This window comes from Apteryx mantelli, chromosome 4, assembly GCF_036417845.1.
Source record: "Apteryx mantelli isolate bAptMan1 chromosome 4, bAptMan1.hap1, whole genome shotgun sequence".
In the NCBI taxonomy this organism is placed as follows: Eukaryota; Metazoa; Chordata; class Aves; order Apterygiformes; family Apterygidae; genus Apteryx; species Apteryx mantelli.
The window spans coordinates 20516438-20539062 of record NC_089981.1 but is presented as its reverse complement, the minus strand read 5'-3'; the positions used below and the strand labels follow the sequence as shown (position 1 = coordinate 20539062).

The 22625-nt window shown below is 67.3% G+C and overlaps 3 protein-coding genes across 5 annotated transcripts in view; 1 reads left to right on the top strand and 2 right to left on the bottom strand.

The window, feature by feature from the left end:
• The first annotated feature begins 1704 nt into the window (after positions 1-1704).
• SIGIRR (single Ig and TIR domain containing) lies at positions 1705-6901 on the top strand. The gene is made up of 10 exons (XM_067295494.1): positions 1705-1828; positions 3101-3248; positions 3520-3706; positions 3897-4027; positions 4345-4485; positions 4879-5022; positions 5144-5246; positions 5384-5534; positions 6316-6490; positions 6618-6901. The coding sequence occupies exons 2-10, from the start codon at positions 3242-3244 to the stop codon at positions 6809-6811; spliced, it is 1233 nt and encodes a 410-aa protein (XP_067151595.1). The 5' UTR covers positions 1705-1828; positions 3101-3241; the 3' UTR covers positions 6812-6901.
• Positions 6902-7473: 572 nt separating this feature from the next.
• On the bottom strand, positions 7474-15015 carry PKP3 (plakophilin 3). 2 transcript variants are annotated; one of them, XM_067295916.1, is made up of 13 exons: positions 14686-15015; positions 14059-14135; positions 13253-13938; positions 12952-13075; positions 12520-12724; positions 11778-11952; positions 11426-11543; positions 11088-11255; positions 10415-10600; positions 9905-10058; positions 9415-9607; positions 8863-8950; positions 7474-8404 (listed from the first exon to the last, which is right to left on the bottom strand). In XM_067295916.1, exons 1-13 carry the CDS (start codon positions 14909-14911, stop codon positions 8369-8371), a joined length of 2436 nt encoding a protein of 811 aa, XP_067152017.1. In that variant the 5' UTR covers positions 14912-15015; the 3' UTR covers positions 7474-8368. The 2 variants fall into 2 exon arrangements, with proteins under 2 accessions (XP_067152017.1, XP_067152018.1); XM_067295917.1 differs by lacking the exon at positions 9415-9607.
• A 3029-nt stretch (positions 15016-18044) lies between these two features.
• B4GALNT4 (beta-1,4-N-acetyl-galactosaminyltransferase 4) overlaps positions 18045-22625 on the bottom strand; it is a 28891-nt gene continuing 24310 nt past the window's right edge. The window contains exons 14-21 of one of the 2 annotated variants that reach the window (XM_067295914.1): positions 22507-22589; positions 20482-21778; positions 19996-20303; positions 19724-19877; positions 19255-19327; positions 18987-19140; positions 18637-18763; positions 18045-18322 (exon numbers count right to left, since the gene is read on the bottom strand). In XM_067295914.1, the coding sequence (XP_067152015.1) occupies positions 18208-18322; positions 18637-18763; positions 18987-19140; positions 19255-19327; positions 19724-19877; positions 19996-20303; positions 20482-21778; positions 22507-22589 (2311 nt within the window). In that variant the 3' untranslated portion in view covers positions 18045-18207. The remainder of the gene's footprint in view (positions 18323-18636; positions 18764-18986; positions 19141-19254; positions 19328-19723; positions 19878-19995; positions 20304-20481; positions 21779-22506; positions 22590-22625) is intronic. The other variant, XM_067295915.1, reaches the window with a different exon arrangement.

Sequence of the window (22625 nt, the reverse complement as noted above, 5' to 3'; positions counted from 1 at the left end):
GTGGCAATCTTTCTATTCCTCCTTTCTGTGAAATGCAATCTTCTACTACAAAAATCTCATTTTCAAGTGCTGCAGTCATTCAGCAGCAACAAAGAGTCCGACTGCTCTGCGATGAAGGAGGACTGAAGCACAAAGACCATTTTAAACACGTGGCTTCTGAACGTGCCCATGACTTGGGTGAGCTTTCGGCCGAGGAGCAAGGCAGGAGCATGGCATCGGTCAGGGCAGCTCAGCTTCCAGCTTTGCCACGGTCCTTGCCGACTCTTGAGCAAGTCCCCTGAAGAGTTTCAAACCTGACCTAAGAGCTTGAAAATCTTTTTTTTTTTAATGAGAATTGACAACTTTTAACCCATTTTGAAGTTTTGCCTGGGGCTTTATGCTTTAACCCCCCTGGCGATGGCGCATTGCTGTGCTGGAGGCGAGTTGCAGGGCTGAACGGTACCAAACATGAGAGCTACCCGGGTGCCATCGTGCGCAAGGCCGCGCGGCGCCGAGCCTTGCAAATGGCGCCCGGGAGGCGGGAGGTTCGCCCGCAGGCGACGCGAGGTGAGGCAAACCCCGTGGTAAAACCCCCGGTGCCGGGCCAGCCCCTGCTTGCAGGCCGAGGTTTCACACAACACCGAGGTTTCACACAGCACCGAGGTTTCACACAGCCGCCAACGCAGCTTTGGCCTGTGGTGGTGGTGGGGGGAGGGGGAGTCCCCCTTCGCGAGGCCACTGCGGGGAGCTGCCGCCACCTTTGCGGCGCGGTGCACGCTGGGAGTGGTAGTTCCGGGGCCGCGGCCGCCTCCGGCGAGCCCCGCGACGGGAGGGGCGAGCCGGGACTACAGTGCCCAGCGTGCCCCGCGCGGAGGGGCCGCTTCCGCCTTCTGCCCGGCGCGCCCGTTGCCGTGGAAACGGGGCCGGGCGCCTGTGTATACACACAGAGACGCACAAACACACAGATACACAGACACAGTCACACAGGGACCTTCCCGGTGACGCAGCCAGGAGCCAGCCGAGGCCCCCCAGTGCTTTAGCAGCCGCCGCGTTTCCCCCCAGCCCTGGCTGCATCCCTGCTGGGAGCACGACCGCCTGCATAGCACCTTGCACTTGTATAGTGGGGGTTTTTTTAAAAAAAAAGTTGAGGAAAACCGGTGAAGGCCCTTAGCACAGTGACACAAACTCTGGGGTCAGGCTGCCCTGACGGCGGCGCATCGACAGGCCGTCGAGCCCCCTGACCCCACTGCTGCCAGAGCCCAGGGCTGCCGGCTACGGCGTGCGACCCGGGAGCTGGTATTACCGGTGGCGGCAGGTGCCGCGCACGGGTTGCGTCTCGCCCTGACGCCTCCGGCGGCTTTTCCAGCAGCAGGACGCTGGGCTCCGGGGCGAATTTTCCCCCCGGCACTGGCCGCGGCAGTTCCCACGGCCCCTGGGAGCCTCGTGCAACCTGCCGCAGCCCTCGGGGCCGCTCGACAGACAGGTTGGGTGGGTTGCCTTCCCTTTCCGCTTTCTTCCTTCTTTCCTTTTTTTTTTTTTTCTTTTCTTTCTCCAGCTGGTTGGAGCTGGAGTCGTTTCTATTTTGCACAGGTTCAGGTGGAGCTGGAGGTGGAGCAGCGGGAGGGAGGGACGGCCGGGCGCCCCGCGATTGGGGCGGGAGGAGAGCCCGGCGAAGCCTTCGAGCGCGACGAGCGCCGGGGCGGAGGAGGAAGGGGGGGGGAGAAAAAAATAAATAAATAAAATCAAGGGGGAAAAAAAAAACCACGAACGGGCAGGTCCAGTCTGCCCGAGCGAGGCGGCTGGCAGGGAGCGCGGAGCAGCGCGGCCGGGGCCGCCGCCTGCACCCCAGGTAAACGTGGCTCTTGCCGACCCGATCGCCTCGGCTGCTTCCTCCCGTCCTTGCTTTCCCCTTCCCGCTCGGCATTTGCTCCTCCGCTCCCCGCCGCCCGAGCGGCTTCGCCTGCTGCTTCCCCGCGAGCCGTCCCCGCGGGCCACCTCCATCCCAGCTGCCTCCACGTTTCCGTGCTGAGCGGCCCTGCCTCTCGGCGGCGGAGCCACAAGCACAGCGGGGCCAGGCGCTGCCGAAACACCCGGGCCCGGCGCGGGGGCTGCATTCGTTACACGGCGAGCCTAGCACCGCTTTCCTTGCAAACGAATGGCACGGGAAGCGACCAGCGCCCACCTGGGCTGGCGTCGGGTTTTCCTCCAGCGCCTGCCTGGCGCGCCGAAACGCCCGGCGCCTCGTTCGCCCGAGGGCGCAAGGCTGCGCTTGGGTGGCTACAAAAACCTGACTGCAAAGACTTAACGAATTGGGGCGTTGGGCACGTTAAGCCGCCGCTCTCGCCTCCCGCCCGGGGCGGCGGCGAAACCCAGCCGAGACCTGGGGCATCCTTCGGGGTGCAGCTGCTCGAGCCCGACGCGGTACAGCTCTGCCCTGCGTACCTTGACCCGGCCATTCCCCCCCTGGCACGGTGCCAATGCTGCTCCGGCCGAAGGAAAACCACATGCCTCGGTCCCTATTAATAGCAGGGCAGCGCGGTGAACCGATAACCTTTCCGTGTGACACCGGCGGCGAAGAGGGAAGGGCTTCGCTGGGTGCCGGGCGCAGCTTCGGGCGCCCCGCATTAACCAGGGCTCTGCAGGCGCTTGGGGCCCGGCGCCGCGCCACACTCGTAGCGCGAAGGGAGGCCTGCACCCGCTTTGCTCGGCTCCGCAGGACAAAAGTTCGCGCGATAGCAAGGCCGCGGTGCCGTAAATAAGCCGCCCCGGCAATTAATTAGCAATCTGAACGGGCGAGACAGCGCGTTGGCAGCGCTGGGGTTCATGAACCGGGTTTTCCCAGCTCGGCCTCCGGCTGGTTTTAGCCGCTGGCCTCCCAGGACGGTGCCCTGAAGCCGCGGTTCAAAGCGCTGCAGCCCGCCTTGGTCGTTCACCATCCACCTGCAAATCCACAGGCTGGAAAACCCGGGCGGAGAGCTGGGGCGGAGGGCTCGATTCCAACAGCGCTCCCGGGAACCGATCGGCCCCTTTTCCCGTGCCAGGACCCCACCGGCCGCGGGGAGCCCTGTCGCCACGCCGGCCCCGTTATCCCCCCCGTGTAACCCTTCCTGATTTATTCCAGCCCCAAAGCCGCCTCCGCAGCGGCGGCGCCTGGACTTTGCCCCCCGGAAGACGCCGGCCGCGGAGGCCCTCCTTTCCCAGGCGGCCCGCCGGTGATGCCGACGCCGGCAGCAGCTGCGCCGCGCACTGCCTGAGGGACGCCATGGCAGGTAGGATTTAACGCTTAACCTGACTCCGGCTTCCCACTCCCATGGGAGAGCTCCCAGCGAAGGTGCTTTGCTGCCGGCCCCACTCTGCCGTATACCCCAGCCGGACTCGCTCAGCTCTCCCCCATCTCCCACCCGGCTCCAAAAACCGGCTCAGCCTGCTGCAAAATGTTGCAAGCTGCTGCGTTGCCTCCAGACCCCGGCGGGAGAGCTTGTTTTTCCGGGATGGCCGGGAGGCAGCTCCCCCGTTGCTTTCTGCTCTCCCCCCACCCAGGCCTTTGCAGCGTGCCAGCCGAAATCATCTTCCCGGCCGTCAACGAGACCTTGGAGCTCACGCTGGGGAGCCAGGTAGCCCTGAACTGCACCGTGCGCTGGGCCGCCGACGGGCGGTGCGAGCCCGCGCCGGCCTGGGCCAAAGACGGCCGCTGGCTGGATGGCGAGAGCAGCCAGGACACCGTCTGGTAAGGAGCCCGGCTCCGTCCGCGCACTCCGTTTCGCCGGCTGTACCCTCCCCGCCGTAGGGCTGGCCGGCGGCCGCAGAGACCTGACGCTGCTCAGCTCGCTAGCTAGCGCCCGAGGCAAAGCCGCGGTGGGGGGAAAGGCGAGAAACCAGGCGCGCGGCCCCACGGCGGCCCCTTCTCGCCCCGCCAGGACCGGCCGCAACGCCTCCGAGCGCCTCCTCGCCAGCCTCCTGCAGGTCAACCTGAGCCGCGAAGCCGACTTCGGCGTCTTTGCCTGCTGGCTCGGGAATGCCACGGCCACCTTCACGCTGCGCAGAGCGGGTAGGGGCTCAGCCCGGGGGGAGGCGGAAGCGCTTAGGGTGGGAGCGGCGAACCCACGCGTATTTGCGAGGACGGGGAACGGCGTTAAACCGGCCCTCGCGTTGCACGCGGGGTGCAAAGTCGCCCCACGGCAGCACCCAAAGCCAAAGCTGGGGATGGGAAGTGGGTGGGGGGGCTCACCTTGCCGGAAAAAAAAGGCGTCTCGCACGGCGGCTCTGCCCCGGACCTCTCCGAGCTTCGGCCCCCACGTGCCGGGGTGGGTTGCGCACCGTAACGCCTTGGGTTTTGCGAAAACCACCGAGGCCCCTTCCTTGCAGAGGCCGCGGGCCACGTGAGCGCGGTGCTGGCGGCCCTGGCGGTGCTGGGGCTCTTGGCGCTTGTGGCCGCGCTCTACGTCAAGTGTCGCCTGAGCGTGCTCCTCTGGTACAGGAACCGCTACGGGGAGCTGGAGATCAACGGTGAGCCGGGGGGAAAGGGGCGGCGCGGGGCGCGGGGCGCTGGCGTGACCCTGCGGCGGGGGGAGAGAGGGGCATTTTGGGGGTGCTGCAGGTTAGGCGCGAGCGTCCCAGCTTTGCTGCACCTGGCTGCTTCCACAGCGACCCACGTGGGAGGCTCTGGGCGGCTTTTATAGAGGTTTAGCACCGGCACAGCTGGCTCCAATCAGTGCCTCCCACTCCATCCCTCCTGGGATGGGAGCCCCGGTGGCGAGCGCCCAGCTGGGGACCGGCCTGTAGGTCCCAGCACCGTGGCGGGCAAATTTCCCCGGGGCCAGAGGTGGGAGATGCCGGGGCCAGCTCCTCCTCACCGTTCCACCTCCCGTTTCCCGTGGCCACCCCGGATGTGTGGCGCAGATGGGAAGCTGTACGATGCCTACGTGTCTCACGCCAACTCCCCCGACGACAAGAAGTTCGTCCACTTCATCGTGAAGCCGCAGCTGGAGAACCGGCACGGCTACAAGCTCTTCCTGGACGATAAAACCATCCTGCCCAACTCAGGTAGGACGTGCCTAGGGGTGACGCTGCAGCTCGAAGGGCGCCCGGGCTTTCGATCCCAAAGGTCAGGGATGCTCCCGGGACGTGCTGCAGACACCTGGCCACTTTTCTCCCGCTCTCGCAGAGCCTTCGGCGGACCTCATCATGAACGTGAGCCGGTGCCGGCGCCTCATTGTGGTCCTCTCCGTGGCATATCTGGAGCAAGACTGGTGCAACAGCAGCTTCAGGTAAGAGCAGCAGCTCCTGCTTGCTCCTGACAGGAAAGGAGCTGGAGGGTCCCCCCTTAACCCGGAGCTGAGCGGTGCCCAGCAGTCCGGCACGCTGGCATCCTTTGCCTTCCTCCTGCCACGCGCCTGCGTTGCAGGGAAGGGCTTTGGAGGTTGCTGGAGCTTTCCAAAAAACCCATCTTCATCGTCTTCGAGAGCCAGTACCGGGACATAGCACACCCAGCCATCAACCTCCTGAAGCAGCACAGGAGCGCCGTGACCTTGCTGGTGTGGCGAGCCAGCTCCATGGTAAGCGGGGCACTGCTGGGAAAGCTGGGAGCTGGCACCTCCGGGATCTCCCGTTTCCAGGCTGCCAAGACCTCGGGCTGCCCTGGAGCAGGCCGCGGGACGGGAACCAGCACCGAGTTTTGCCGCGGCCTCGCCGGTACGCTGTTGGGGGGGTTGCTCTTCAAAGCGGCATGATTTGGTGTTCCCTAAAGCACTTTGCTGTGGGATCGCCCTGCTCTGGTTGCTCCCATTTTTGGCCCAGGCTGAGACCTGGGAGCTCCTGGGAGCGTTGCAGCAGGTTGGGCTGGTTTCTCCCCCCGCCACCGCGCACAGGCGAGTTGCCGTGCCGGGAGCACAGCCCTTACTGGAGCCATGGACATGCGCGGTGACGCATCCCTCTGACGCAGCCGCAAGACGGCAGCGGCCAGACCCCTGCGTGGGGCCGGAGGAGGCATCGGGGGCCACCGTGCATGGGCAAATCCCTGCTTCTTTCACCCTGGCCCGCGTGGCACAGCGACGCTGGGTGCAGGGCCCTGCGTGCCACGGGCGGCATGGCCCAGAAACCTCCTGGGCACCCGTTGCACCCTCTACGCCTCCTTGCACGGCTCTCAGCTCAGCTCCCAGCTCTGTAAAAAGCCATTGAGCTCCATAAAGCCTCCCCGAGCTCCGGCGCGGCTGCTCGCTTTCCCAGTGCTGCACTCAGCTGGTAGCAGTGTCAGGACCTGTCCGCGCGGCGCTGGGGCCCGGCTTGCCTTCGCCGGGGCCCCGGTGCGGCTCTTCCCTTCCCGCCCGTCCCGCGCAGACCCCGTCGTCGGACTTCTGGAAGGAGCTGTGCCTGGCGCTGCCGCGCAAGGTGCCTTTCCGGGCCACCGTGGGAGACCCGCAGACCCAGCTGCAGGAGGACAAGGACCCCATGCTGATCCTGCACAGCAGCTACCTGGAGAGCCGCGGCGACCCGCACCCGGACGGAGACCTGGGTACAGGTCCTTGCAACCCACCACCTCTCCCGGCGGGGATCGGCACGTGCTGGGGACGGGGTGCTGCTATCCCGCCCCGAGCAGCCCCTTTCCCCAGCCACGCAGCCCATCTCTCCCTTCCTTACAGGCCTCCGAGGGTCGCTTTTCCGAGGCCCGCCGCCTCCTCGCATGAGCGCTGCGCCGGCGGTGTCAGCTGGCGCGCTGGAGGACGTGCAGCTGCGAGACAGCCAGCGGCAGGAGATAGACGTCTCGGACCTGGGCTCGCGCAGCTACGGCGCCCGCACGGACTTCTACTGCCTGGTGACGGAGGACGACATCTGAGTGGGGCGGCCGCGGGCAAACGGGGGGCTGCCGGCTGCGGGGACGCAGCCAGCGCCGCTCCCAGGCCGCGCCGGAGAAACGCGGCGTCTCCTTTCATCTCAAAGGAGCTGCGTGGAGCCGCTTCCAGAGGAGCCCTGGCCTTTCGACGGGACCAAAACCGGGGGCATGGCTTGGGAAAGAGAGAGTGGCGGCATCTCCTTCCGGCAGCTGCCTCTCCCGTGAGGCAGGATCCCGTCACCGGAGGGGATACCGCTGCCCTCGCCGCTGCGCCGGAGCTGCCAGCGAGCACCTTCGGGGCTAAAGAAACTGGCCGTGCCGTGACACCAGCCCGGGTACCTGCCGGTGCTGGGCTTCCCTCCCTCGCCGTGGGCGGCAGGGACATTTCCCCAGGAACTGGGATGGGTGACGCCAGTGGGCCCCTGCCCCAGTGGCTTCGGTGCCGAGCAAGCGTCCGATCACCTGGCTGGCAGGAGCAGCCCGAGGCGCCAAGGGCAGCGTCTCCCCCTCTCCCTTGGAAAAACCCAGTGGCAATAAAGCTCTGCTGCTCGAAGCGGGTCTCGTCTGTCCATGCAGGGGTGCCGTGGGGCTGCGGGGGCAGCAGTGGGGTGCCGGGGTTTGCAGGGGACCCCGATTTCCTCCCCTCTCGCAGGCCGGCCGAGCGCACGGGCAAGCGGGCACCATTGGAGACCTTTATTTCGGTAATGCATGGGGCTCGGGGAGTTTGCGCACCACGAGCCGGGGAGACAAACGCGCCGTGAGCCGCGCTGGCGCCCAGCACGCCGACGTGCGCTCCCTGCCCCGGGCCGCATCCCGCGTCCCCGCCACCCCCCCCTTTGCCTACTCTACGCCGTTTCCCAGACCGGGAGCGCTGCGCAGCTCTTGCACCCCAAGCGCAGGAGCCCCCCCCAAACCCGCAGGCGGTCGAAAGCAAACCCGCAGCCCCCATCCACTGCGCGCGCGGGGACCAGCGGGGCCGCGGAGCCGCGCGGGCAGCAGCCCGGGCTGGCAAAGGAGAGCTTTGGACCCGCGGCCGCACCTGCGCCAGCCCGGCGGAGCGGGGGCACCGAGGGCACCTCCCCACCCCGCGGGGAGGAACCGCCCGGCAAACAGCAGCCGCCCGGCCCTGCCCGCATCCTGCTTACGCAGCACCGGCCCGGCCCGGCGCCAGCTCCCGGCCGCTTGGAGCGGCAGGAGGCTTTTGCAGCCGGCTCCCCGCGGCCTGGCCGGGCTCCCAGGACGCTGCTCTCGGGGGCTGAGGCCCCTTCGGGGCTGCTCCCCGCTAACCGGAGGCCCGGCAAGCGCCCGTGGCAGTCGCTGGGGCTACGGGAGGAAGGAAGACCGGTCTCACGCCTGCAGCTCCCGGCACGGGGAAGGGACGCCCGGCACGGGGGGCGGGGGGGGAAGCACAAGGGACGCGAGGAGCGGCGGGGACTAGACTACAGAGTTGGGGGTCCCGCAGCGAGCAGCCTCCCCAGGCCGCAGTTGCCAGCAAGGCCCGTCCCGGTGGGGAGAGTCAGGGCTGTTCAGTCCCTCCTCCTCCTCTCCCAGGGCTTGTCCTTACAGGCTGAGGAAATCCTCCTTCCGGTACCCCTTCTGCAAGAAAACAGGCCGCCCGTCACCCGGCGGGTCTCCGGCTCCGTCCCCTATCCTGCTCGAGGACACCCCTGTCCTCACCGCGCTGAGCGGCAGGGACCGTGGGTGGAAACTTGCTCTGTCGCAGAGGCGCCAGGGTCGCCAAGGGACCCACAGAGCCAAGCTGTCCCCACGCTGGGCGTGTGGCTGTCCCCAAAGGAAAGCAGGGCCCCAGGGTGCTCTCCCCTTCCCTCTGGACCACAGTGGGTGCCACCACAGGGATGATGCCCCAGAGACATCTCCTCCTTTTCAGGAGAGGAAGGCATGGAGCCAGGGCCTGTTGTCCGCCTGGGAGCATTTGGGTGGTTTTCGGGGGTCAAGCCCCTGGCCCTGACTCCCTCAGGATCTCCCCCGGCAGCACTGAGCAGTGCCAGCCCAGAGGCTGCCAGCCCAAGGAGGCACCACGGGGAGGTACGTACCGTCTTGAAGTCCCGGTGGAGCTTGGTGTATTGCCACATGTTGCCCAGGAGGCTGGCCGCTGCTCTGGAGGACTTCTCATTGTCCGAGCTAGGATGGAGACAGAGGACTCAATGACCTTCAGGTACCACCACGCATGGGACAGTGCCCATTGGGCATGGGATGGTGCCCATTAGCCAGAGAGGACCCCACCCAGCAGGGATAAGGACTTAGTGCTGGTGGGAAGGGGCAGAAGACTAAAGGCTGGAGCCCACCATGCCAGGCAGGGTGACAAATGTTTCTGGCCCAGGCAAGAAGCACCCAGACACATGGGGGAAGAAGGTGGCTGCAGTGACGGACAGTTCCCTGGCGGGGACGTCCTGAGGAAATAGCAAAGGGCCAGATGGTGGCCACAAGACCACTTTCAGAGTGATCGAGGGGGCTTGCAACATCAAGCTTTGGGGAAGGGGACTGGTTGTGACTCTTCTACCTCATGGACCAGGGGAGGAAGGGGAGAGCAGGGCTGGACCTTCATTAGGTCCAAGCTGGGACAGTAGGGCCGGGGGAGATTCTACCTGTCCCTTCTCTTCTTGATGTAGAAGAGCTTCCTGAGGCCATCAAAGTAGACAATGTCACGGGCAGCCATGGGGCTCTCCACCACCAGGTTGTTGAGCACCGCGATGATGTTAATGACGACATCGGCTGGCAGCGACTTGTCCCCAATACTGCCTGGCAGCTTCTCTATCAAGTGGCTGACCACCTTGGTCGCTAGCAGGCAAAGGCATCATGTCAGGGCTGGCAGCCAGACCCCGCAGACCCCCAGACCTCCTGGGTGCGGTGGGGGGAACAACAGGAAAAGGTCCAGCCAAGGACCCACGGGCCAGTGTCAGGGGCATCTTCCAACCCCCAGCTTTGCTCTTCTGCTGTCTCTGCTGAGACTCCCTGGCATGCGGGAGAGGATCGGCCTGGAGATGAACTGAGGGATGTGGGCAAAGCCAACGGAGGGGGGCCAGCTGGCTCCTCCGCACCGGCCCTGGCCCCTTGCCCAGCCCTCCCCGCACTTACACATCTCATCCTTGTTGCGCGCATGGCGGGACAGGTTGCGGATGAGCCCCGTCAGCGAGCGTAGCTGGTGGTGGTCGGCGGTGCGGACGCGGTCCAGCACAGGGTTCAGGATGCGCTCCTGCTCCAAGGCCAGCCTGCTCAGCACGCCTGCCCACTGGGGAGGCAAACACCCACATGGAGACGCTCGCTGGCACCCACTGGCCACCCACCTCCTCCTCTCTCCACCCCATCCTCTTCCACCTCGGAGGAGCTGCTCCGCTCACTCAGCAGGGCTGGGTCAGGCATGTGGTGGGATGCCCACCCAGGCCTCACTGTCCAGGCTGTGAGTAGGCAGCACGATGGCCGTGTTCCCTAGCCAGGTGAGGCTGGAACGAGCTCGCAGCAAGGTGCGTCCCCTCCCCAGGCGTGGCCATGATTAGCCGGGCGGCAGGGATACGCCCCAGCCCGCCGGCGAGACAGGGCGGGCCCAGGGCGAGCTGGCAGCAGCACGGTCCCCGTCTGCGGGCTCACCCTGCGGTCCCCGGCCGTGATGTTCTGCAGGGCCCCCGAGGCAGCCTCCGTTGTGTGCTTGTTGAGCTCACAGCGCTGCAGCAGCCGGTTGTAGATGCCGACGATCTGCGGGTTCCAGAGCCACTCCATGCCCTTGGGGTCCTTGGAGACCTCGGTGAAGGCGACGATGTCCGCGTTCAGGTAGTGCTGTGGGGCCAGGAGTGGGGTGACACCGTTAGACCTGTGGGGCCAGACGGCCACCCCAAGGATTTGCCCTCCGCGGCCTCCCTCTCGCTCCATCCCTCTGCAGGACCCCGGCCCTGCTCTCAAGTTGGGGACATCACAGGGGTCCTTGTGCACGTGCACGCAGGCAGAAGTGCTCCTAAGGCCGCGTCACCAGTCTGCAGCTCACCCAGCTTGTCAGGGCTCCGATGAGCTGCCCTGGATGTGTCACAGGCCTCAGCATGAGGGGTTCGGCACCCGTTTCCACCCACCCCGCATATAAGAGGTGTCTGATTCACCCTCCACTGAGCTCACCCGCATGTCCCACCCAACAGCCAGGGCTTGCGTCCACCTCCACCCTGTTGTCACCTCAGTCCCTGGCCACTTCTCAGTTGCTTTTCCGCCTGACAAGCTGTGGCTGTCATCGTGCAAGAAGGCCACGGGCTCCCCCCGCCCTGTCCTAGTCACTAACCTCTCGTGCCTTCTTGCTCTGGGGGCTGAAACAGCCCACCAGCTCCCCCGTCATGGCACTGTTGTTGTTCCTCCTGTGGCCCTCCAGGCGCTGGAGAAAGGACGGGGGCATTTCATCGTACAGGCGGTAGGAGAGGTTTCGCAGGACGCAGACGGCATTCTCCACGCTCTGGAAGGGGGACAGGGTAGGGGGGTGTCAGTCCTCACCCCACCAGCCAAGGCATCTCTGCCTGGGTGCAAGGTAGCAACCAAAACTTCTGGGGAGGGAGCAGCTACACCTCATCAGAGGGCATCAAAGAAACCCCAAACCCTCCAAGCACAGCGGGTCCCAGGGCTCACCTTGTCCTCCGACTTGCCCACTTCCAGGGAGCTGTTAACGTAATGGATCATGGAGTCCACCAGCCCATGGCACTCGCGCATCTTCTGCCGGGTCTGCTGGCTGGCAGAGCTGAGATTTCTGCATGGGGAACGCAGGTTATTATCTCACCCCAGGGCTTGACCAGGCTTAGCCCTGATGCACAGGAGCTGCAAGGGACAGGGACCCTGCAGAAGAGCTCTGAAGGCCTTGATCACTGCACTGGCAGCCAGCTGACACATCTCAGTGTCACCTACCCTAACCTTTACCAGCTGGCCCCAGTGCTACAGCTGCAGCAAGAAGACTGGTATGGGGGAGCCAGCCCAGAGCAGGTACCTGAGGAAGCCCGTGGAGTTGTAGAAGATCTCTGCCTCGGAGGGGTTCTGCTGGATGACGCCCGAGCTGCCCAGGCCAGAGAGCGGGACCAAGACCAGGTCGGTGAGCTGCTCCAGCGTGTCCCGGGCCAGGCGATCCTTTAGGTTGTCACTGGAGGAGAGGTTCCACAGGATCCCTGCACCAAGAGGGACACTCGGTCATGGGGAATGGCCGGGGAGCAAGTCCATCCCGAGGGGCTCCCTCTGACTGGCCTGGCACAGCCATGGGGCAGCTCAGGGGGATGGGACCAGGTGGGTGATGATCCAAAGAGGTGGTGGGACCTTTCCCGGCAGCAGCCCGGCACCACAGCCACGCATGGCCCTGCTGGGCAGCGGGGCTGGACACAGCCCTGCTTCAGAGCCAGCCCTGGGGACCCTGCGCCTCATGGGCACTGCCATGTGCTCCCCTTGGGCATGGCACTTGGCCAGACTGGGTCTCAGTCCCAGCCTCCCGCCATGAGCAAGGAGGAAGAGCAACACTGGATGAAGGATGCACAGACTGCTACACCATTAGCCCCGCCAGATCTTGTCCTCTGAGGACGGAGGCATTGGTGCGCTTGTTGCACGCTCTCATGTGCCCATCCTCTAGCTGTCCCCTAGAAGTGACTCCTTAGTCTTATCCCTAGGCAGGGGGACCACAAGCTCCCGCCACCCCCAGCAGAGGAGGACCCCTGCCCTGTGCCCACCCCATGGCCTGCTCCAACCTGTGACGTTCTTGCGGAGCTCGTCATCGGGCTCCCGCAGCGTCCGCATGAGCTCGTAGATGCCGTTCTCCTCCACCAGGGCCAGCTTGTTCTCCGTGTTGTCGTAGATGAGGTTGCGCATGGCGCCCGTGGCATGGCGCTGCACCTCCTGGTTGGGGCTGTTGAACAGCTTCACCAGCTTGGGCATGGCCTGGAGGCTGCGCGCCTGGGAGGAGAGGGCCCGGCAGGGCTGAGACGCCGAGCCGCGGACGGCACGCCCCACACGGTCTCTCCCCGACGCTGTGGCCACCCAAGGGACCTGGTCGCTGGGTCCTTGCTCGGGGGCTCCCCGCATCTCCTTCACCCTCCCAGAGGGGCCCCGCCAATGCCAAGGGGCCTAGTGAAGATGAAAGGGGGGGGAAAAATGTTCCCCTTCGGCTCCTGGGTGCCCACCTGCTTCTTGGCGTTGCCATCGCTGTAGCATTTGTGCTGGAGGTAGGCAGCCCCCAGGACCTGCAGGTTGGGGTCGCTGGCTATCAGGTATTTCACCGCAGAGGGCAGGTCGATGTCGTCGAACCTGGGAGCCGCAAGCAGGTGAGGAAGGGCGCAGGCAGAGCGCGCCCCAGGGGCTGCCACCTCCGCACCCCGGCCACGTCCCACCGGCATCGCGGAGGAGACCCGCCAGCCCATCTCCCTGCCCCGGTGTAGGGGGACCCCGCCAGGCGCGGGACCTTCCCGCCCTTCCGGCACTCACCCGCCCGACTGCTGGGCGAGCAGGGTGCCGTGCCCGTTGTACACGTCGGCGGCGCGCTGCTCCTGCAGGCGGTGGCCGGACTCGGCCAAGCTGCGCACGGAGGGGGCGCGGGAGGCGTGCTCCGCCATGCCCGCCAGGAAGGCGCCGCCGCCGCCGCCGAAGGAGCCGGCGCTGAGGCGCGAGCGGTTGTTGCTCTGGAAGCGCTGCAGCGTGCGCATGGCGGGCGCCCGGATGGTGCGGCTCTGCGGCGCCTCACCGCCGTCCAGCCAGTCGGCGGGGCCCTTGGCGCTGCTGGTGCTCAGCCGCCTCTCGAAGGTGTAGGAGCGGGTGAAGCCGCCGCCGCCACCACCGCCGCCCTGGCTCCTGTAGAGGGGCCGGACGGGGTCGAGCTGCTCCGAGACGACGCTGTAGCAGTCGTCGCCGCCGGCGGGGCGGCCCGGCCCCTCAGCCAGCCGCAGGGAGCGCAGCGAGAGCGTGTCGAAGCTCGGCCGGGCCCCGTAGGCGCGCTCGTGGAAGGAGCCGGGCCGCGGCGGGGAGCCAGCCGCCCGCGCCGCTGCATAGCCACCGCCGCCGCCGTTGCTGAGGGCCGCCGGGCGCTGGCGAGGCGTCAGGTCCACCGCCGAGCGCGACGACCAGCCGCTGCCCGCCAGGGTGCCGTAGTCGGTGCGGCCCGGTGGCTGGAAGAGCTGGGGATGGGGAAGGGGGGAAGAGGGCGGCGTGAGGCGGGGAGCGGGCCTGGCCAGCTGGGGGGCCGCGCTCCCGGGCGAGCGGCGGGGGGGGGCTGCCGTGCAGCGGCTGCTACGCACCGTGCCGAGGGCCTCGGAGCCGTTGCCCTGGGAGCGGGAGCTGAAGGACGGGCGCAGCGTCGCGCTGGACTGGCCGCCTGCGGCGGGACAGACAGACGGGCGGACGGACAGTCGGTGAGGGGCACCCGGAGTGGTTTCGGCTCGAAGGCTGGAGCAGGCCCCGGTGCGCCCCCAACCCCCTCCGTGCAGACCCCTGACCCGCCGGCAGCGCCCCGGGCCGGGATGGGGGGCAAGGTTTAAAAATGGGAGGAAGGGCCGGGGCGGAGGCCACGAGCGCCGACGCCGAACGGAGGCACTTGGAGCCCGGCCAGCACCGGGAGACGCTGCTCAGCGCCTGGGGATGGGGCTTGGGGCAGCTGGGGGGGGGGGGAGGGAAGGATCCACAGGGAAAAATCCCACCTTTGCCCCCCCCAACCCTCCCTTGGGCCTCCGCTTGGCACAAAGCCGAAACGTGGTGCCCGCCCCAGGGCGCGAGTGGGGAAACCGAGGCGCGGTGGCAAAACGAGCTGCGTTTTGGCAGGGGGGGGGAACGGGGTCGGGGGGGGGGGACAAGGGGACACGCGGCCTCCCGCCGGGGTGGGCGCAGCCCTCCCTTCCCGCCCGGCTTTCCCGCGAGCGCGCGCCCACCTGCGGCGTCGGCGAAGTCGAGCCCGAGCGGCGGGGGCCGGGGGGCCGCCTGGCCCTTGAGCATCATGCGCAGCCGGACCTGCTCCTGGACACGGGCGCTGCGCAGCCGCTGGGCCTCGGCCGCCGGGCGGCCCCGGCGCTCGAGCTGCCGGTCCGAGGGCAGCGCCAGCGAGCACACGCCGGCCTCGGGCTGCAGGGCCGAGAGCACGAAGTTGGCCTCCTGCATGGCGCCGGGGTTCAGGGGAGGGGGGGGGCGTCCGGCCGGCTCCCCCGGGGCCGCCTTAAGCAGGTGAGCGCGGCGGCGGCAGCGGCGATGGCGGCGCCGCCGCTGCGACCTGCCCAGCCCTTAAGGTGGAAGCGGGCCCGCCCCGCCGCCGCCGCCACCACGCCTCGCCTCGCCAGCCCGGCCGCGGCGGGCGCAGCGGGGCCACCGGTGCTAATTAATAGCCGGGCGCTGCTTCGCTTTCCAAATTGGGGTGGGGGGGGTGGGGGGGGTGGAAGTTAAACACGGGGTGGGGGGCTCAACGCAGCCTGGCCAGCCCGGCGCGGGGGGCCATGAGGCTCCCTAACCCCCCCCCCGCCCTGCCCCGCCCTTGGCGTTCTTCAGCGGCGCATTCCTGAACCGAGCTGTGTCTGGTCTCGTGCACGCCTCCACGGGGCGGCTCGGCCCCCCCCGCTCGCGGGGCGTCCTCAAGCCCCAAGCTTGCTGACACTGCTCAGCCAGGGCTTAAAAAGCGGGGTGAGGGATAGCCAGCACCCGCAGCGCGGCCGCCCCGGCGCTTGGCATCGCCCAGCCCGCGGTGCGTAAGCGTTACTAGGCTCGCCGGGCCGATGAGCTGGCCGGGGCTTGCGACACACCGCGGTGACTAGCCCGCGCGGCTCTCGCTTCGTTACAAGGGGGAGAAAAGGTCGGACTCGGTCCCGGCTCAGCCCCCGCCTGCCCCGAGCTCCCGGCGGGCGGCGTGGGCGCACCCGGCTCCGTCCCGAGCCGCCGCCTCCCCGCCGCGGACCTTGCACCCGGGGAAGCTTTGAGGCGCCGGCAGCCACAGCCCCGCCGGGCGCCTCTCTCCGCCTCGGTTTCCCCAGCTGCAGGAGAAGCCGAGCCGGCCCCGCGGTACGGGATCTGCCGGGGCTGGGATCGCCTGGTCTGATTAGACTCACTAATTGAAGGCCATGGGGATGCCGCCGTGGGGATGCCGCCGGGGAGCGGAGGCTGCCGGGCGGTCGGAGCCGAGCGCCTGGCATCGGAGGGGTCGGACCCACGAACTGCCCCCTCCAGCAAGGACCCGCGTGGCCTCGTTCACGGCCTGGCTGCCCCGGTCGGTCGAGCAGGGGACACGCTTTTCCGGTCGGCCCGGCACCGGCGCCGAGGTGACCCAGCTCGGCCGGTCCGGGGATCCCTCCCGCCGCAACGCCCCGCTGGCTCATGAGCCGGAGGGCTCTGCCGAGCCGGGAAAACCTCCCGGCGCCTCCAAAGCCCCCCGCGTCCCTCGGGCTGTGCCGCGAGGCCGTTGCTGCGGCCGGCACCGGGGGATCCCCTCCGCCGCAAGGGAGAAACGGGAGGCGTTTGCAAGGCAAGACGGGTTCGGACACAAAACCGAGGCACGAGGCAGCGGGGAAGAGGGATCTCTGGGCCCGGGCGACCCCGCGCTGGGACCCTCCGCGAGGCGGGCACCTACCTTGCTCGGCGGCCCCGAGGGGCCGTCGCCCTGCAGCATGCTGCCAGCGAGGGCCGCGGCACGGGCTTGGTGGCCGCCCCGCCGCGGCTCAGGCGTGGGCCCGGGAGCTCACCCAACCGGTCGCGGTGGCGGCGGCTCGCGTGTGTGCTCCCAGCGCCGTCGCGCCCCAGCCAGCTTCGCGCTGCCGGGGGGCTGCCGGGGCAGGAGGCAGTGCCGTAAAAACGCCCTGGCGCGGCCTCGGGGCGAAGCCGCAAACCGGCACACGAAGGTGCCCCGTGCTCCACGGCCCCACTTTCGGCTTTGGCCCCCCGGGAGGCACCGAGCAGCTCCCCGAGGTTTCAGCAGCCTCGCCGGGCAGGACCCGGCGGGGACCCCTCCACCCCGCTCCAGCCGGTGCTCCTGCGCCCAGCACCGCTGTCACGACTGCCCCGTTCTCAGCCCGCCTGGCGTTGGCCCCCCTCCCCTCCGCCTCTGCCGCCCGCCCCGCGGACCGAGGCGCGAACAAGCCCGAACGCCTTCGCCAGCAAGGCCTGCGGGGCAGGGCGAGACGCCTGGCGAACGCCTCCGTCGACGCTGGGGTTCCTCCTCCGGGGCTGGGGAGGGACCTGCCCGCTCCCGGCTGGCGGTTTAGGGGGGGGCCTGCCCCGCAAGCTTGCTGGCCCCCCCCCACTTGCGTGCGGCTGAGCACGTTCACGTGCGAGAGGAAGGGCAGGCAAAGGGCTGGGGCGAGTGCGGGAGTCCCGAGCGCGCACACCGAAGGGTGGAGGCTCCCGCACCTCGCTGCAAGCCCGGGCGCGCGGCCGGGCATCCAAGGGGGGAGTCGCCTCCTTCCTCGCCTTTGCATGGGGTGCCAAGGGAGCCCCCGGCACCACCGAAGGGCGCAGCCTGGGCCCCGACCTCTCCGGGCACCATCCCACCCCCGGCGGGGCCGTCGCTCGCCTCCCCGACGCTACCTGCCTCCTCTCCCCTCTTTCCCGAGGCGGGTCAGGTCTCCGCCAGGCACGCCGAGCCATGCGGGTGGATGGGGAGGGAAATCCCAGCCAAGACATTGATTTTATTTTTTAAAGAATTAAAAAAAAAAACAAAACAAAACCAAAAACCACCCAAGGGACAGAACTTCCTGAAAACAGCTTCCTACCTCATAATTTCACAGAAATTAGCTTGGCAACGTCGTTTGCTTCTCCCCGCTCCCGGACCTGCTTCAGGCTCTGCCCTTTCCCCCCCCAACCCCGCGCCCAGGCGATGCCGGATAGGGCCGGAGAGGGACGTGGGGGGGCCGGCGAGGGGCTCTGCCCCTGCCCAGTGGCGGCCGCAGTAGCGGGTCCCCGTGTCCGCAGCACGCGGCAGAGCCGAAGCCCCTCGGATGTCGCGGCCCCGTGGCTCCCCGGGAGCAGGGGAGGTGAGCGGAGGACCTGGAGGAGAAGGGGTCTTTCCCAAGGAAATCGCCCCTTCCCGACAGCTCCAGCATAGGGACGAGGCACCGGGCTCCAGCCCCCGAACTCCCACGCTTCCGCCCCCCGCTCCGAGGGGCAGCCCGGGGGCTTGGCTGCTCCTGCCAGCGGGCCTCCTCTTGCCCCGGCACTACTGAGTTAATAAATTCATTTCTGACTAAGAAATTAGACCCTTAAGAAAAAAATCACGACCCGCTTCACCCTCCCACCACCCCCTTCCCCCCCCCCCCCCGAAGTAACCGTGGTTCGTTTAGAGAGATCCCGGCGGCGGGCGCCCTTCGCTCCGGCATTGAGAGAGGCGCTACGGGCGCACGCGGAGGGCGGCGAGGGCGCGAGGCAGCCGGCCCCAGGCGCTGGTTCCGTCCCATCGGAGGCTCTCCCGTCTCCTCGCTCTAGTCCTTGAGGGTTTTCTTGCTGCGGGCATTCCACATGCCGCGTTTGGAGTGGTAGTAATGGTAAAAGTTCCTGAGACGTAAGCGCTCCACCTCCAGCCCGCTCTGAAGGACCCTGCGGCAAGACGGGACGGAGTGGGGAGAGCTCAGAGAAAGGAGGGGAGGGACGCGGGTGCAGCTTCGAGGCTTCCTAAAATGACTTTTCCCCCCTCCCCATCTCATGTCCCAGGGAATCCCGGTCTGCCCTCCAACAAGTTCCCATCGGCATATCGGGAAAGAGCTTTGCTAGTGTTCAAAGATTAGGAAACGCTACGGGGAAAGGCTCTCCGCGGCGCACACGCAAATCTGCGTCGGGGCCGGCCCCGGACTGCCCCGCTGCACCCGCGGGTGGGGAGGCGGCGGGCTCCCAGCGCCCTCCCCCAGCCTCACCTGTCCAGGAGCTCCCAGTCCTCCCCGCCCCAGCGGTCTCGGAACTCCTCCGTGTTCATCCCTCCGACCCGGTCGAAGTCCGACTTGTAGATGCCAAAGAGGCCGAAGCCGTTCACCTCCCAGTAGCCTGGGGGGGAAAGGAGAGGCGAGAGTGGCGAGGCAGCGATGGGGCACGGGGCTGCGGCGCCATCACCCCCGGGCTCTCGCCGCTGCCGAGGCCTCGCCTGGAAAGCCACAGCCAACGGGAACGCCCCGTCCCAACCACCGCTTTCCACCCCGGACCCGTCATCAGTCCCACAGCCTCCTCCTGCCGGGGCTCGCAGGGCGGCAGCGCCCGGGGGACGACTTACCGTTGGGCTCGCGCGGGGAGCTGCCGCAGCTCAGCCTCATGACGATGGGCGCGTAGGCCAGCTTCCCCTCCACGCAGTGCTTCCGGATGCTGTCCAGGATATTGGGGGGGAAATGGATGTGCAGGTCGCACAGGAACACGATGCTGTGGCCGTCCTGAGGGAAGGGGACAGACACGAGCGGGAGGCGTCGCAAGGCGGCTCGACTCACCGCAAAGGGGAAAACCCAAAACTCCGCCAAGAGGAGAGACGTTTCCTCTCCCCGTCTCACCTCAATGGTGTCCACGCCGGCCTGCAGCCCAGCCGAGCGCTCGAAGTTGCCCGTGCGCCGCAGGTACTGGTAGCTGGGGAGAAAGCGCAGGGTGGTTAGCGCTGGCGTTGGCCACCAACACGGCCAAGAGAGGGAGAGGGACCAGGAACGAGGAGAGATCTGCCCGGGAAGGGGGGCGGACGCCAGGCTGACAGCACCGCGGGCAGCCCCCGCAAAGGCAGAAGAGGTGCACACATCCTGGCTCTGTCCCCGCTCCTCCACATCGGGGCCAAGCACGTCAAAACCCCGGGAAAAGAGAAGGAGGAGGGGGCATCGGGGCAGAAAGGCCGGGCCTGGAAAGGAGCGGGCAGGTTGTGTTAGCCCTGAGATGACCTGTGGTGCCTGCAAGGAGCCGTGCAGCCCCCCGCCACGTCCCCTCGGGCAGCCGGGAGGGCCAGGAGGTTTTGGGGAGCTCCCCGGGGTGCATTACCGGGGCAGTTGGGCCTCCTGCAGGGCTTTCTCTACATCCATGTCGTCGCTGTCGAAGTCCACGAGGATGACGTTGAAGTTGGCGTCCTTCGTAGCCCAGTAGAGGCCGGCCATGTCCGAGATGAACTGCTGGACCCAGCGCGCCTGGTTCTTCACTGCCGGACACAGCCACAAACGCCTCTCAGGGCTCAGCCTCGCTGCCGGCGGGGGCCGAGAGCTCCCCCCTTCCCCAGCCCAACCAGCACCCCCTCCCCGCATCCCGCTCTCGCATACCGGGGACCACAAAGTGCACCATGACGTCCTGCTTCCAGCTGAGACGCAGGGGCCGGCACAGGACGGGCTTCCCGTAGAGGACGCTCCACGTGCTCGGCTGGGGCTCGGTGGCGGCTGGGGCCGGCCCCTCGGGGTTGGCCTCGGTGCTGTCGTCCTGCTTGCCCTGGTGCAAGAGGACGTAGACGTACTCGGAGAGCCGCACCGTCCGCTGGCCCCGCTCTGCCAGCTCCAGCTCCAGCAGGTAGCGGTTCCCCCGGGCCGTGTCCCGGCGTTTCTCCACGTTGACGATCCGCAGGAGGGTGTAGATGCTGTGGGGAAAGGGAGCCACCATCACCATGGGTTCTCCTTCCTCACATGGCCCCACAACGTGGTCTTGCTCCCCTCACCCAGGGGGTTGGTCTGAACCCACCATCCCATTCCCCCAGCCCCAAGGAGCCGAACGGGGTGAAAACACGTCCCCCCACCTCCCACCCGCTTCCTTCCTACCCGCCGTTCTTCTCGTTGAGCTTCTCCATGTACTGCGCCACCACGTCGACGACCTCGCTCTCGCTCAGCTGCAGGTTGCCGGACACGTTGCAGCGCAGGTCGTTCCAGTCGGAGCGCAGGAGCTCGAAGTCCACTGAGCTGACACTGAACGTCCTCTGCCAGTTGATGGAGTCCTCCAGCCAGCTCTGCTGCAGCTCCCCGTTCTCGTAGCTGTAGTCTGACACCTCTTCCTCCTCCTCCTCTTCCTCCTGGCCCTTTCCTGGGCCCTCTCCTCCCTCCTGCTGAGATGCCGTCATTTCCGACATCTTCAGAAAGGATGTCACCCGTGTCCCATCCAACAGGGCTGCCTCGGAGGAGTTGTAATCGGCAGTGGCCGCCATCCTGCCCGGGCTGGTTGTAGTGTCCTCATGGGTCTCCCTGCTGAAGAGCCCGTCGGCTCCCGGGGCGAGGAGGCTGGGCAGTGCCCATCGCTCGCCCCTCGGCTCTTCCCGCTTGTACAGCCGCTCCCACCGTCTGCCCCCCAGCCTGGTGCTCTTCCGCTTGGCAGCACCCCTCTCCTTGGAGATGTTGCTCAGGAGCCAGGGGACCCGGTGGCCAGGGATGGTGCGGAGCTTGCTGGAGGGGACAGGACGCCTCTGAGGGGTCCTGGAGCGAAGATGCACTTTCTTCAGGGGTTTCGGATAAAGGAAGATGCCGGGGAAGGCCGGTTCCTGAGGCAGGACCTTGCGCTTCCCTGGCTGCAGCCTGGTCACGTACACCTTCTCCTGGGGTTTCCTGGGCTTTCTGTCCTGTTTGGGTGCTGCCGGCTTGCTGGGGGCTGGCGCTTTGGCTCTGCCACCAAAGATGGGAACAGAGAGGTGGGGCTGGAGGCCCAGGGCACCGGCACGCTTCGAGGACGACAAGAGCCCCAGCTCATCCTCGTCGCCCTCGCCGGGCTCCTGGGGCAACCACCTGAGCATCCGCCCGGGGAGCTGCTCCTGTGCGGGGCCCGTATCCTCGTAGCCGCCGAGGCCCGCGGGGGTGGCCGCCGCGGGGCTGGCGCTGGCGCTGGCCTGGCGGGGCGCGCTCCACCTTCCCAGCCGCGCAGCGGGGCTCGCCTTGTCCCGGGCCCGGCCCTGCTTGCGCCGAAAGCTGTAGTAGTCCGGGTCGTCTCCGTAATCCCCAGCGGCCGGCAGGATCTGTTTCTTTTTGGCTCCAGGTACCAGCCCGAGGCTCCTCTCCTTAGTTGCGGGTGGTGGGTCTGTGGGCTCAGGGCTGTCCGCTCCTTCCTCCTCCTCCTCTTCTTCCTCCAGGAAATCTAGGAAGCAAAGCCAGAGATGGACGCCCCGGGGGTCCCGGCTGCTCAGCACAGACACTTCTGCAGCGCGCTCACCCAGGACAAGCGGGCAATGTCTGCCTGTGCACCCCCAGGGAGATTAACCTGCAAGCTGCCCCTGGGTGACGGAGACCCAAAGCTGGCAGGAGCTGCCTGCAGCTCGCCAGTTGCTGGGATGACTGGTGGAGGCTCCGTTAAGCCTTTCCAACCTTGGCATTACTCCTATTTCATCCGGGAACAAATCTAGCTGGCCTGGGAGATGGCCTCACCAAGCTGCAAACCAACAGCGGAGGCAGGCTCTGAATTCCCCGGCTGCTGCTGGTCTCCACGAGTGCCCCGTCTGCACGGACATCCCTGAGCTCTGCCCCAGGTCATCGTATCCTCCTGCCACCGCTCGGAGAGACCGAGGCTGACGTTGCAGCCCGGCAAGTCTGCTGATAACAGTATCCTGCAGCGCTGGGTGGCTGGGCCAAGCGGTGAGCGCGACCGCCAAGCCGTCCCTGAGCCTGCGGGTCTGCTTGGAGGCAAGCTGCTCTGCGCAGCCCTGCCGTCCCCGAGGCAGAGCCCTCGGCCTCCCCTCCAGCCTCGGCACGTCCTCACGCGCCGTATCTCTGAGCAGATGGGCTGGTGGGTGAGGACGCCGGGACCTCCGCCCCCTGCCAAGCTGCTGAGAGATGCCCGAAAGCTGCCAGCAAGCAGGCATGACTCACTGTCTGGGTTGAGGAAGAGAAACGCTCGCTGGCGTGGATCCTCCTCCTCTTCATCCATCTTCATGTACTTATAAAACCCAAACCTGGGTGACAGAAGCGAGAGATATGTTCCCAGCGAT